This window comes from Bubalus kerabau, chromosome 19, assembly GCF_029407905.1.
Source record: "Bubalus kerabau isolate K-KA32 ecotype Philippines breed swamp buffalo chromosome 19, PCC_UOA_SB_1v2, whole genome shotgun sequence".
NCBI lineage: Eukaryota > Metazoa > Chordata > Mammalia > Artiodactyla > Bovidae > Bubalus > Bubalus kerabau.
In genome coordinates this window covers 42,380,293-42,395,768 of record NC_073642.1, presented here as the reverse complement: position 1 = coordinate 42,395,768, position 15,476 = coordinate 42,380,293, and the positions used below count along the sequence as shown (strand labels likewise).

The 15,476-nt window shown below is 36.0% G+C and overlaps 1 protein-coding gene across 8 annotated transcripts in view; it reads left to right on the top strand.

Annotated features, from left to right (window-relative positions):
* Positions 1 to 15,476, top strand: part of HEATR5A (HEAT repeat containing 5A) — a 105,278-nt gene that overhangs the window by 43,981 nt on the left and 45,821 nt on the right. For all 8 annotated transcript variants that reach the window (XM_055556093.1, XM_055556090.1, XM_055556096.1 and 5 more), the window contains 3 exons: positions 3,041 to 3,150; positions 5,572 to 5,735; positions 5,946 to 6,121. In XM_055556093.1, coding sequence (XP_055412068.1) covers positions 3,041 to 3,150; positions 5,572 to 5,735; positions 5,946 to 6,121 — 450 coding nt within the window. The remainder of the gene's footprint in view (positions 1 to 3,040; positions 3,151 to 5,571; positions 5,736 to 5,945; positions 6,122 to 15,476) is intronic.

Below are 15,476 nucleotides of genomic sequence, written 5' to 3'. Positions count from 1 at the left end.
TCTTTGGTGCTCAGCTTTCTTTATAGTCCAACTCTCACATCCATACACGACTACTGGAAAAACCATAGCCTTGACTAGATGGACCTCTTTGGACAAAGCAATGTCTCTGCTTTTGAATATGCTATCTAGGTTGGTCATAACTTTCCTTCCAAGGAGTAAGCGTCTTTTAATTTCATGGCTGCAGTCACCATCTGCAGTGATTTTAGAGCCCAGAAAAATAAAGTCTGACACTGTTTCCCCATCTATTTGCCATGAAGTGATGGGACCGGATGCCATGATCTTAGTTTTCTGAATGTTGAGCTTTAAGCCAACTTTTTCACTCTGCTCTTTCACTTTCATCAAGAGGCTCTTTAGTTCTTCTTCACTTTCTGCCATAAGGTGGTGTCATCTGCATATCTGAGGTTATTGATATTTCTCCCAGGAATCTTGATTCCAGCTTGTGCTTCTTCCAGCCCAGCGTTTCTCATGATGTACTCTGCATAGAAGTTAAATAAGCAGGGTGACAATATACAGCCTTGACGTACTCCTTTTCCTATTTGGAGCCAGTCTGTTGTTCCCTGTGCAGTTCTAACTGTTGCTTCCTGACCTGCATACATATTTCTCAAGAGGCAGGTCAGGTGGTCTGATACTCCCATCTCTTTCAGAATTCTCCACAGTTTATTGTGATCCACACAGTCAAAGACTTGGCGTAGTTAATAAAGCAGAGATAGATGTTTTTCTGGAACTCTCTTGCTTTATCCATGATCCAGCGGATGTTGGCAATTTGATCTCTGCTTCCTCTGCCTTTTGTAAAACCAGCTTGAACATCTGGAAGTTCAAAGTTCACGTGTTGCTGAAGCCTGGCTTGGAGAATTTTGAGCATTACTTGACAAGCCTGTGAGATGAGTACAATTGTGCGGTAGTTTGAGCATTCTTTGGCATTGCCTTTCTTTGAGATTTCTGTGGGATAAACTGTCTTTAAGAGATCTCATTTATCATCCCTGCAGTGCATGGGCACAAGCTCAGTTGCAGGTTCTTGTGTTGATACTGGTGTTCCCACTCTGATTTTAGCTCATTTTTTATTTCAAGCATGTTATGATCATTTATTTTTGGGGGTAGTGTGGGCTTGGCCTTGGAAAAGTCTTTCTTCAAGTCTAGCAATGGAAATTATCTTTTATCCAAAATCTAAAGTGTATTTATATTAGAAGGCCCTTAAGAGATTCTAATCTGCCGTACTACAGTAGTAGAAACCCTTCGGAATAAGTTCTTACTTTTTTGTATTCATCTTATTTTCTTTAAATGGACACACATGCAAATAACCCTCTGAACTAAATTCTATTGTATTTAGACCAACTGAATATTGCAGAATTTTTAAGAATTGTAATATTTTAATGTCTTGCCAATACAATTTAAATATTTTTCATGTAATCAGCCGTAATCCCATCTTGTTTTAGAGGAATACAAAAATACAGTGGATTTGTTTTTAAGTTCCATAACTAAAAAATTCTCCCCAGGTTTTATAAATGTTGTTTTCTAAGGTAAGAGATAATAAATAGAACCAACTTTCTTCTTTTTTTTTTTTTTTTTTTTTCAATAAAATGACAAGTCAAAAATAATTATTTACACTTCCCTCATGGCTCACTGGTAAAGGGTCCCCCTGCCAATGCAGGGGACTCGGGTTCCCTCCCTCATCTGGGAAGATTCCCAAATGCTGCAGAGTTACTGAGCCCATGTGCCACAATTATTGAGCCTGTGCCCTAGAGCTTGGCAGCTAAAACTGCTGAATCCCACATGCCTTGGAGCCACATGCTTTGCAACAAGAGAAGCCACCACAGTGAGAAGCCCACGTCCTGCAAGTAGATTTCTCTTGCAGCCCAAGCAGCAGCGAAGATCCTGCACAGCCAATAAATAAATAAATATTTTTTTATTAAAGAAGTAGATTACCAATCAGTCTCTCTGTCTCTCTCTCAAAAAAGAAAAAAATATATATATAATTCTTTTTTTCTTTTAGAAACAAGAAACAGCATGCAGTATGTTTCTAGCAAACACACATGAATAAGCATTACCAGGATTTCTTAGAATACCTGGAAACCACATGCCAAAACAGCATAGTAAATTTATTCCAGTGGCACAGCAAAAGTAATTCCACTGAATTTCTGTATTGCTACAGGAGATGAAAGCTTCACTCCATTTGATCACAAGGCAAAGTGTAGTAATCCTTTAATAAATATTAGACGAGTGAACATCAATAAAGTGATGTTAATACCAGTAGTGAGAATGAATAAAAGATTAAAAGAAGAGTACATGAAAGTGAATGAAAGAGAGTGAAAAGAGGTGATAAGAGCTTTTATGACTGGAGCTTTGGGGGAAACATTGGCTCCGCTTTTGCTTTCTCAAAAGTGAATTTGTTTCATGATTCTGTGTATTTTGATGATTCATTGTTATTTGGTGAGTGCATTCCAGATGAAGTTTTCTAACACTTGGATTTTTTCCTAGATATTTGCGTCTCCTGTTTCTTTGGCCTGTTCCTTTCCTGCATAACAATTTAGTTTTCACAAATGCAGTGTTGTAAATGTGGGGGTTTAGTAAGAGTTTCAGCCAATAGACAAAATAGTAACAACCTTAGATATATATAGTTTTATGAGGTATGATAGAAAAAATAGCTAAATGATTTTTGTATCTGACATTTGTAATTCCTCTTTTAACTTCAAGTCACGCATTATAAAAAATAATAAATATGGACTTCCCAGGTGGTTCACTGCTTAAGAGCTCACATTCCAGTGCAGGGGGTGTGGGTTTGATCCTTGTTCTGGGAGCTTAAATCCCACATGCCTTGCAGCCAAAAAGCAACAGATAGAACACAAACAGTATTGTAACAGATTCAATAAAGACTTCAAAAATGGTCCACAGTAAAAAATTTTTAAAATAATTTTAGTAAATAAAAGCATTAATGATTACTTATATATAATACGTATTTTATCTTTATATGTCAATATGTTGAATATTTATACATTGTTATATAACTTAAACACTTAACATATACTTTTCCTTTTACTTTAAGGCTCTCTTCAATACTAAAAACCTATGGAAGTCCTTTGAAAACACCATCAGTAGTTTATAGACAAAGGCTTTATGAATTATTGATTTTATTATCTCCTGAAACCTATGAAGGTAAGTGCCTTACACCTGAATGTTTTACTATTTGTGATTAATACAGTGCCTGAGCAAATGGATTATATGGCAGTTACTTCGTGCTTTGTGTTCAGGAGGTTTTGGGAGTTCAGTCTTAACGCATATGTTTGCCATTTTATAGTAAACACTGTTGTTCAGTGGCTAAGTTGTGTCTGAGTCTCTGGGACCCCATGGATTGTAGCACACCAGGCTTCCCTGTCCTTCACTATCTCTCAAAGTTTGCTCAAGTTCATGTTCATTGAGTTAGTGATGCTATCTAACCATCTCATCCTGTACTGCCCCCTTCTCCTTTTGCCTTCAGTCTTTCCCAGCATCAGGGTCTTTTCCAGTGAGTCAGCCCTTTGCATCAGGTTGCCAAAATATTGGAGCTTCAGCATCAGTTCTTCCAATGAATATTCAGGGTTGATTTCCTTTAGGATTGATTGGTTTGATCTCCTTGCAGTCCAAGGGTCTCTCATGGTCTCCTCTAGCACCACAATTCGAAATCATCAGTCAATTTATAGTAAATAAAATACATTAAAAAAGAAAATGTTTCATGTCTTGCTATCTTCTCTCTTCTGAGAAAAATGTCCCTATTTTCAATGTGTGAGAGAGAATGAGTCCCAAAGATTAGTCTTGGTTCTACTCCAGGGTTTTCTACAGAATATATAATGCAAGTCAATTAGAAAATTGACCATTCCCTGTTTTCCTTCTAGAGTGCATATCTATTGTACACATTGCCTTCCATTATTCCATTCTTAACTCTGTCCAGATAGCACTTTAATCTTGAATGGTATACCAAGGTATATTTATCTTATAAAGTTTATAATGTAGGTTTTGCTTTTATTGAGCTCAAGATGACTTCAGAATACTTGAATACTGCATTTGGTATCCTTTCTTGTAAATTTCTTGTAAATTTCAAATACAGTTTTAAGAAAATGTATTGCTACTACTACTGAATAATTTAATATGCTTGTTGTAAGAGGTGAAAGTTGAAAATGGTCTCTAATGGGAGCATCTTTTTTTTTTTTTTTTTTTTTTTAATTTTCAACTAACCAAATTAAGTTAATCATTACTTCAAATCTGTTTCTTTTGGGGAGTTCCCTGGTGGCCTACTAGTTAGGATTTCAGGCTTTTCTGCGGCCCGGCTTCTGTCCCTGGTCAGGGAACTGAGATCCCACAAACCACTTGGCATGGCTGGAAAAAAAAAGAATTTATATAACTTTTCATCATGGTTGTCCAACAAAAGCAGAATTTTGTCACAATAGTTGCTTAATTTTCTTAAGTTTATGGAACAAAACTTGGGTTCCTAATATTTATTTCCTATCTTAGTTTCATTATGGATCTGCATTCAAGTATTTTAATTTTCTCCACACTGAAAATTGCTCCTCATTAGCATCAGAAAGTGGTGTATTGCTACAGGAGAAGCATATTTGCATTTTAAAACTGAATCATCTTTAAGTACTTTGTTCAGGGACAGTTAAGCGGCCAGCAGTTACTTGAAGTGAGAAATGGAGATATACCACTGTTTTCGCATTTAGCTGTAGTACCAAACATAGCTTGCATGTTATGCCACCAATAGAATTATTTTCTTGAGTATCACATACTGGTAACTAAACTAACACACTTTTACTTGCTTCATTAAGCTTTTATTGATCCCTGTCCACTGTCCCCAATTCCTGTGTATAATCTCTCCTTTCTCTAAACATAGCTATACTTGTTTTTCATCCTCTATGAAGCTTAGTATTTCCTACCTTCATTTTTTAGTTAACGTGTGTGTGTCTTGAGTCTTATATCTTCTTCAAGGGAGGATTGTCCACAGAGAAGTCCCTGTTTAGTAATTACTAAAACATCAAATTATGATAGTGAAATTGTTTAAAACATCCTTACCTCTAGTGATACACAGTGAAATATTTATAGATGCAAGTGATATGCTTTCCAGGGATTGCTCCAAAATGGTATGGAGGGTGATGACATAGTCAACTGAGAGTATAGGTGAACCGAGATTGATCTCGCTGGTTAGGATGAGTGACAGTCATTTGCTGGGGTGGTGGGGAGTTAGGCTGCCATACTACCAATATTATGCCTGCTTTGTCTGCCTTTGTTACTCTTTTTTCTTTGTTTTTATGCTCCATGTCATTTTATTTAAAATGATGGTAGTAGTATTTATTTAGTGCTTAAAATATACATACACACATACTTTGAGATGTTTGTTCTTATCCTTGTGGTAAGCAACACATAGTTGAGCTTATCATCGGTAGGGCATTTCTCAGGGAGGAGAACAGATTAAAGAAGCTGTGATAGATTAAAGTTAGCTGATAATGTAGATTAACGTTCACCCTGGGCTCTTTAAACCCCGTTCTCAGACCTGTTAACTGCTATTGCTAAATTGCTAATTGCTCTTTTTCTGTGACTCAACAGGAAACCTCAGTGCTATCCTCAGAGAGCTGGCTGCTGACCTGACCGCCCCTGATATACAGGTGGCCGCATCTGCATTTTTACTCCCACCCCTCTGTCATCAAGATGATCTTCTAATATTAAGTCCTTTGCTACAAGAGACTGACCATAGATTTATTGAAGAACAGGTATGGTCATTTTTCAATAACTCTTGGATTGAGTCAACCTATGAACTGTGGTTTAATTTGTTTTTTTTGTTGTTTTATTTAAATTGGCCGCACTGCACGGCAAGTGGGATCCTCCTTACCCAACCAGGGCACAGAGTGCCAACCACTGGACCACAAGGAAGTCCGGAATAGTCGTTTTAAAACCCTATATGCAATTTTTTTTTCTTTTAGCTCCTGCTTGGTAGTGGTATTGCTTGTGGAAGTCTCGAGTACGACCCTTACTCTATTTACGAGAAAGATGTAGAGGGAGATTCGGTGCCTAAGCCCTTACCTCCAATGCTGTCAGTTACTAGCTCTGCAGTCAAGCTGTTTGGAGTTGTATGCGCTCATGTGGGAGAAGCTCAAAGGTAAACCATCTGCAGAGGTTCAGTTATCCTGAAATGTGTTTCAGGTTTGGTAATTTGTTCAGTGAATGCGTAATAGACTGGTAAAAAGGAAGTTGTCAGAAGTTCTCATTAATATAAAAGACTTCTTATAGATGACAGGTGAAGGTTGAGATTAAAGGCTCTTGTTTAATTATTCAGTTGGCTAAATATTTAATAAGAAGTAATGAAGTCAGTGATTAGATTAAACTGAAAACTGCTAGGCACTATGGTGGATGCAATGCTTTTCCCGCATTAACTTCTCATCTAGCTGAAAATACGAATGTAAAACTCAGTGACAAAAAAACAGTGATTTATGAGCCAGTGTTGCAAAGGGAAACACTGGTTGTCTGAATAGACGGGATCTCATACTGTATCTTCAGTTTAGTGGATTTCAAAAATTAGATTAAAATAGATTAGTCTTCAATTTGGTGGATTCACTTCACTTGAACTTTGGTTTTTAAAAATTATAAAGACTGCTAATGATTTCTCATTGAGGGTAACAGGGTAATATCTTTCTTGGGGATCAAAACCCACTACTCATGTCTAGTATCCAGGAAATTCTGTTTTTATCTGAGATACTGAATGGGAACTGAATCTCTCCCATAGGCTGTGCTGGTTAACAGTTTGCAAAATATTAACTATCTTCATTCACTCATGTTCAGTGTCTTTGTTTCTTTTATGCTAGACCAGCAACAATGATAGATCATAGCTTTTATATAATTTTATCAGTTATGTCTTCCAGAGAATACCAATTAGGTAAGGGATTTACCTTGGTCTCTTTGATGAAGAATCGCAGAAATATTTGAGTCTTGTCAGCAACACATTCAGAGAAGGCAATGACACCCCACTCCAGTACTCTTGCCTGGAAAATCCCATGGACGGAGGAGCCTGGTGGGCTGCAGTCCATGGGGTCGCTAAGAGTCAGACAGGACTGAGCGACTTCCCTTTCACTTTTCATTTTCATGCATTGGAGAAGGAAATGGCAACCCACTCCAGTGTTCTTGCCTGGAGAATCCCAGGGATGAGGGAGCCTGATGGGCTGCCATCTATGGGGTCACAAAGAGTCGGACACAACTGAAGCGACTTAGCAGCAGCAGCAGCAACACATTTCTGAAACAGGCTTTTGGATAGTCTACTTTCAGTGGATAGAAAACAAATAACATTTATGTTGATTTTTAATAACTTCATGTTGTTCTATTTTAACTTATAATAGTACTTACTCAGTATCATATGGTATATGCATTTTTTAAAAAAAATTTTATTTTTAAACTTTACAATATTGTATTAGCTCCGCCAAACATCGAAATGAATCCGCCACAGATACATTCGTGCCCCCCATCCTGAACCCCCCTCCCTCCCGCCTCCCCACACCCTCCCCCTGGGTCGTCCCAGAGCACCAGCCCCGAGCATCTAGTATCGTGCATTGAACCTGGACTGGCGACTCGTTTCATACATGATATTATACATGTTTCAATGCCATTCTCCCAAATCTCCCCACCCTCTCCCGCAGAGTCCATAAGACTGATCTATACATCAGTGTCTCTTTTGCTGTCTCGTACACAGGGTTATTTTTACCATCTTTCTAAATTCCATATATATTTTGAGATTAATTTCAAAAGATTATTTGAAATTTGTAACCTATGGTTCACTGTATACTGTAACTATAAAGTTATGGTTATACTTAGATAATATGTGACTGAATTATAAATGAATGCTGTAGCACTAAAAGATGAGAGGAAAATCACAGTGGTCTGGAATTTTTAAAGAATTACTGATGGAGAGAAGATTTGAACTAGTCTGTAACTGTATTATTATATAGTACATACAATTAATTTCAAATACTTAATTTGGATTAATACAGCAATAACTGCAGCCTTATGAGCAAAAGATTTAAATTAAGCATGTTCTTGAAAGACTCTGTTAAACTCTTTGATAAGTCTCAGATAAAAAGTGGGGGAAAAAGCATACTTATTACAAGCTTTCCTTATAAAACATTGGTTTTATTGCTCACTTTTTATTACAAGCTTTATTTACAAGTTTTATTACAAGCTTTCCTTTTAAAACATTGGTTTTATTAATCATCTAGAGAAGGTGATTTTCTTTTTGATTTTACCCAGATTTATTGCCCAGTTACAGTTTCAAGGAAATAGTTACAGTTTCAAGGAAATAGTTTCTTATTTCTGTTTTTTACAGTTTAATGAACTTTAAAATGTGCCACATTTCTTTTTATCCCACCTGGATAAAAATAACATATAGAATGAATATTCAGGGGAGGAGAGGTCTTGTTTGTCTTAATGAAAATGTTACAACCTGGTAAAGCAAAGCATATTCTCTTTGAAGTCTTAACTGAATAAAAATAGTAGGCCCTAGTTTGGAGAGTTTTAAAGGAAGTGGTCTGGCAGGATCCTGCATTTAGCAACTATTAGCAATCTCCAGTGGATGCACTTGAGCACCACAGAGAATCAGGCAGCAAAGTTGAGCTTCTAGTTTCCTGTTATCCAGAGATGTTACTTGTTTACAAGGCAGACCCTTCTCTGGGCCATAGAGTTGCATCTCTACAAAAGAAAGGTCTTCAAGTACCTGTATTCAACAAGTGAATGTTTTCAAGTGTTTTGTTGTAGTGGTTATCTTTGTGTTAAAACAGTTTAAAAGAAACTCATAACATGAGGTTGTCCTGAAATTAGAAATAGGTTTTTAGTACTTTATTTATGTACTTAGGATTTAAATTATCTTTAAATCATTGATTATTTTGACTATAGGATTCTAAAATTAAGAAAACTTTGCATTGATAATTTTAAAGCACTAAAATGTTGAAAGCTCTGGAATATCAAGATATTTTATACAGAGAAGAAATTATTATTGATCTTATACATGTATTATTTATGGTTACTTTCCAATATATTTTGCACCTAATTAGAAAGAATGAATTACTTAATTCATTTGAATTAAGTACCTTGACTGTACATTGCAGTCATTTGGATCATTTTTTAAAATGTTTTAAAATGTAGGTTCTGATTTAATAGTAATGGTATGCATACCACATTGGACATTAAAATTTTTTAAACTCCTTAGGTGAGTCTGGCATGCAGAGAACAGTGCTAAAAATGCTATAAAGTAATGTACAGTGTAAATTGATGGAGAGAAAGGAAAAGGATAGTTATAGCTCTCAGTAGTAAAAATTTTCCCCATTATACACCCTCTCTGAATGTATAAGAAAGGTAAATCAGCATTTTCAATATTTATGTCTTTCCTGTTTACTTAATTACTTGTATGTTTTCATTTCATCCAGACTCAAACATTTTATTATCTAACTTTGTTCTGAACTAATCAGTTCAGTTCAGTCTCTCAGTCGTGTCCAACTCTTTGTGACCCCATGGACTGCAGCATGCCAGGCTTCCCTATCCATTACCAACTCCTGGAACTTGCTCAGACTCATGTCCATTGAGTCGGTGATGCCATCCAACCATCTCATCCTTCATCATCCCCTTCTCCTCCTGCCTTCAGTCTTTCCCAGCATCAGGGTCTTTTCCAATGAGGCAGTTCTTTACATCAGGTGGCCAAAGTATTGGAGCTTCAGCTTCAGCACCAGCTAATTTTATTAATTATATTAATATGAACTAATAATTATATAATTGATACTACTTAGGAATACAAATTCAGTATTACTAAACAGTGGTCATCTCTATCTTCCTGAAGAGTCAGAATGTTTTCTTGTGATCCGTGTCAGAATATGGGAATAAAAGATGGATAAAAAAGTTTGGGCTCTGGTAGTCTCATTTAGGGTCTTTGGCCTATGTATGTGGGCAAGAAAATAGTACAGGTCAGATTTTATTACAATATAACAAAATTCTCAAGCTCTAATCTTAAGTATTTTTAGTACTTTGAACATGACACTGTTTCATTATAACAGGTGACTAGGATATGGTCTAATAATGATGTTTTAGGTTTTAAATTCATAAGCCTGTCAAAGATAAGGTGTCCATATGTGCGTGGATTTATCTCTGGGCTTTCTATTTTGTTCCATTGATCTATATTTCTGTCTTTGTGCCAGTACCATACTGTCTTGATAACTGTGGCTTTGTAGTAGAGCCTGAAGTCAGGTAGGTTGATTCCTCCAGTTCCATTCTTCTTTCTCAAGATAGCTTTGGCTATTCGAGGTTTTTTGTATTTCCATACAGATTGGGAAATTATTTGTTCTAGCTCTGTGAAGAATACCGTTGGTAGCTTGATAGGGATTGCATTGAATCTATAAATTGCTTTGGGTAGTATACTCATTTTCACTATATTGATTCTTCCAGTCCATGAACATGGTATATTTCTCCATCTATTAGTGTCCTCTTTGATTTCTTTCACCAGTGTTTTATAGTTTTCTATATATAGGTCTTTAGTTTCTTTAGGTAGATATATTCCTAAGTATTTTATTCTTTCCGTTGCAATGGTGAATGGAATTGTTTCCTTAATTTCTCTTTCTGTTTTCTCATTATTAGTGTATAGGAATGCAAGTGATTTCTGTGTGTTGATTTTATATCCTGCAACTTTACTATAGTCATTGATTAGTTCTAGTAACTTTCTGGTGGAGTCTTTAGGGTTTTCTCTGTAGAGGATCATGTCATCTGCAAATAGTGAGAGTTTTACTTCTTCTTTTCCAATTTGGATTCCTTTTATTTCTTTTTCTGCTCTGATTGCTGTGGCCAAAACTTCCAAAACTATGTTGAATAGTAATGGTGAAAGTGGGCACCCTTGTCTTGTTCCTGACTTTAGAGGAAATGCTTTCAATTTTTCACCATTGAGGATAATGTTTGCTGTGGGTTTGTCATATATAGCTTTGATTATGTTGAGGTATGTTCCTTCTATTCCTGCTTTCTGGAGAGTTTTTATCCTAAATGGATGTTGAATTTTGTCAAAGGCTTTCTCTGCATCTATTGAGATAATCATATGGTTTTTATTTTTCAATTTGTTAATGTGGTGTATTACATTGATTGATCTGCGGATATTGAAGAATCCTTGCATCCCTGGGATAAAGCCCACTTGGTCATGGTGTATGATCTTTTTAATGTGTTGTTGGATCCTGATTGCTAGAATTTTGTTAAGGATTTTTGCATCTATGTTCATCAGTGATATTGGCCTGTAGTTTTCTTTTTTTGTGGGATCTGTGTCAGGTTTTGGTATTAGGGTGATGGTGGCCTCATAGAATGAGTTTGGAAGTTTACCTTCCTCTGCAATTTTCTGGAAGAGTTTGAGCAGGATAGGTGTTAGCTCCTCTATAAATTTTTGGTTCAGCTGTGAAGCCGTCTGGACCTGGGCTTTTGTTTGCTGGAAGATTTTTGATTACAGTTTCAATTTCCATGCTTGTGATGGGTCTGTTAAGATTTTCTATTTCTTCCTGGTCCAGTTTTGGAAAGTTGTACTTTTCTAAGAATTTGTCCATTTCTTCCACGTTGTCCATCTTATTGGCATATAATTGTTGATAGTAGTCTCTTATGATCCTTTGTATTTCTGTGTTGTCTGTTGTGATCTCTCCATTTTCATTTCTAATTTTATTGATTTGATTTTTCTCCCTTTGTTTCTTGATGAGTCTGGCTAATGGTTTGTCAATTTTATTTATCCTTTCAAAGAACCAGCTTTTGGCTTTGTTGATTTTTGCTATGGTCTCTTTTGTTTCTTTAGCATTTATTTCTGCTCTAATTTTTAAGATTTCTTTCCTTCTACTAACCCTGGGGTTCTTCATTTCTTCCTTTTCTAGTTGCTTTAGGTGTAGAGTTAGGTTATTTATTTGACTTTTTTCTTGTTTCTCGAGGTATGCCTGTATTGCTATGAACTTTCCCCTTAGGACTGCTTTTACAGTTTGGGTTTTGGGTTGTTGTGTTTTCATTTTCATTTGTTTCTATGCAAATTTTGATTTCTTTTTTGATTTCTTCTGTGATTTGTTGGTTATTCAGCAGAGTGTTGTTCAGCCTCCATATGTTGGAATTTTTAATAGTTTTTCTCCTGTAATTGAGATCTAATCTTACTGCATTGTGGTCAGAAAAGATGCTTGGAATGATTTCTATTTTTTTGAATTTACCAAGGCTAGCTTTATGGCCCAGGATGTGATCTATCCTGGAGAAGGTTCCATGTGCGCTTGAGAAAAAGGTGAAATTCATTGTTTTGGGATGAAATGTCCTATAGATATCAATTAGGTCTAACTGGTCTATTGTATCGTTTAAAGTTTGTGTTTCCTTGTTAATTTTCTGTTTAGTTGAGCTATCCATAGGTGTGAGTGGGGTATTAAAGTCTCCCACTATTATTGTGTTATTGTTAATTTCTCCTTTCATACTTGTTAGCATTTGTCTTACATATTGCAGTGCTCCCATGTTGGGTGCATATATATTTATAATTGTTATATCTTCTTGGATTGATCCTTTGATCATTATGTAGTGACCATCTTTGTCTCTTTTCACAGCCTTTGTTTTAAAGTCTATTTTATCTGATATGAGTATTGCTACTCCTGCTTTCTTTTGGTCCCTATTCGCATGGAAAATCTTTTTCCAGCCCTTCACTTTCAGTCTGTATGTGTCCCCTGTTTTGAGGTGGGTCTCTTGTAGACAACATATGTAGGGGTCTTGTTTTTGTATCCATTCAGCCAGTCTTTGTCTTTTGATTGAGGCATTCAACCCATTTACGTTTAAGGTAATTACTGATAAGTATGATCCCGTTGCCATTTACTTTATTGTTTTGGATTCGAATTTATACACCGATTTTGTGTTTCCTGTCTAGAGAATATCCTTTAGTATTTGTTGGAGAGCTGGTTTGGTGGTGCAGAATTCTCTCAGCTTTTGCTTGTCTGAAAAGCTTTTGATTTCTCCTTCATATTTGAATGAGATCCTTGCTGGGTACAATAATCTGGGCTGTAGGTTATTTTCTTTCATCATTTTAAGTATGTCTTGCCATTCCCTTCTGGCCTGAAGAGTTTCTATTGAAAGATCAGCTGTTATCCTTATGGGAATTCCCTTGTGTGTTATTTGTTGTTTTTCCCTTGCTGCTTTTAATATTTGTTCTTTGTGTTTGATCTTTGTTAATTTGATTAATATGTGTCTTGGGGTGTTTATCACCTTATCTTTGACAAAAGAGGCAAGAATATACAATGGATTAAAGACAATCTCTTTAACAAGTGGTGCTAGGAAATCTGGTCAACCACTTGTAAAAGAATGAAACTAGAACGCTTTCTAACACCATACACAAAAATAAACTCAAAATGGATTAAAGATCTAAACATAAGACCAGAAACTATACAACTCCTAGAGGAGAACATAGGCAAAACACTCTCCGACATACATCACAGCAGGATCCTCTATGACCCACCTCCCAGAATATTGGAAATAAAAGCAAAAATAAACAAATGGGACCTAATTAAACTTAAAAGCTTCTGCATATCAAAGGAAACTATTAGCAAGGTGAAAAGGCAGCCTTCAGAATGGGAGAAAATAATAGCAAATGAAGCAACTGACAAACAACTAATCTCAAAAATATACAAGCAACTCCTACAGCTCAACTGCAGAAAAATAAATGACCCAATCAAAAAATGGGCCAAAGAACTAAATAGACATTTCTCCAAAGAAGACATACAGATGGCTAACAAATACATGAAAAGATGCTCAACATCACTCATTATCAGAGAAATGCAAATCAAAACCACTATGAGATACCATTTCACAACAGTCAGAATGGCTGCGATCCAAAAGTCTACAAGCAATAAATGCTGGAGAGGGTGCGGAGAAAAAGGAACCCTCTTACACTGTTGGTGGGAATGCAAACTAGTACAGCCACTATGGAGAACAGTGTGGAGATTCCTTAAAAAACTGGAAATAGAAATGCCTTATGATCCAGCAATCCCACTGCTGGGCATACACACTGAGGAAACCAAAAGGGAAAGAGACACGTGTACCCCAATGTTCATCACAGCACTGTTTATAATAGCCAGGACATGGAAGCAACCTAGATGTGCATCAGCAGATGAATGGATAAGAAAGCTGTGGTACATACACACAATGGAGTACTACTCAGCCATTAAAAAGAACACATTTGAATCAGTTCTAATGAGGTGGATGAAACTGGAGCCTATTATACAGAGTGAAGTAAGCCAGAAAGAAAAACACCAATACAGTATACTAACGCATATATATGGAATTTAGAAAGATGGTAACAATAACCCTGTATACGAGACAGCAAAAGAGACACTGATGTATAGAACAGTCTTACGGACTCTGTGGGAAAGGGAGAGGGTGGGAAGATTTGGGAGAATGGCATGGAAACGTGTAATATCATGTATGAAATGAGTTGCCAGTCCTGGTTCGATGCACGATACTGGATGCTTGGGGCTGGTGCACTGGGACGACCCAGAGGGATGGTGTGGGGAGGGAGGAGGGAGGAGGGTTGAGGATGGGGAGCATATGTATACCTGTGGCGGATTTGTTTTGATGTTTGGCAAAACTAATACAGTGTTTCAGGTTTAAGAATAAAATAAAATAAAATAAAATAAAAAATAAATTAAAAAAAATAAAAAAAAGTCAATGGAAGTTTAAGAGCAAAAAATAAATAAATAAACAGAATGGAAAAAACTTAAAAAAAAATAAATAAATAAATTCATAAGCCTGACCATATGGTTACCCTTAATTTTTCTTCCTGCTGGGCAATTTGGTTATAAATATTTTCTTGAAGCATAATGACTTAAATATGGTCTTGGAAAACAGAAAAATTTTATATGATACATTTATTGTGTTATTTGTAATAAAAATTAGAAATGGCCTAAATATCCAAACTAGAGAATTAGTTAATTAATTCTAATAGCAATTTAAAATTATTTCAGTATGTGTGGAATCTGAAAAATACAACAAACTAGTTAATATAATGTAAAAGAAGCAGACTCACAGAGAACAAAACTAGTGGTTACCAGTGGGAGAGGGAAGGGGGAGGGGGGGGCAACATGGGGTAGCAGCTGAGAGGCACAAACTGTCGTGTGTGAAATAAGCTACAAGAAGATACTGTGCAATGTAGGGAATATAGGTGTTTGAAAGTAACTATAACTGGAATGTAATCTTTAAAAATTGTGAATCACTATATTGCATACTTGTGACTTAGACAATATTGTATGTCAGTTATACTTAAATTAGAAGCAAAATCACAGGAGGTCAAGATAAAAAAGAGAAAAATAAAATTATTTCAGTACAGTAGTTAATAAGGTGGGATTAATGTTTAGGGAAATAAAGTTATTAACAAAGTGTGTACACTGTGAAACCAGTTTTTAAAAAATGATCCATATATCTGGAGAGACTAGACCAAAGATGTCAAAATATGGCTT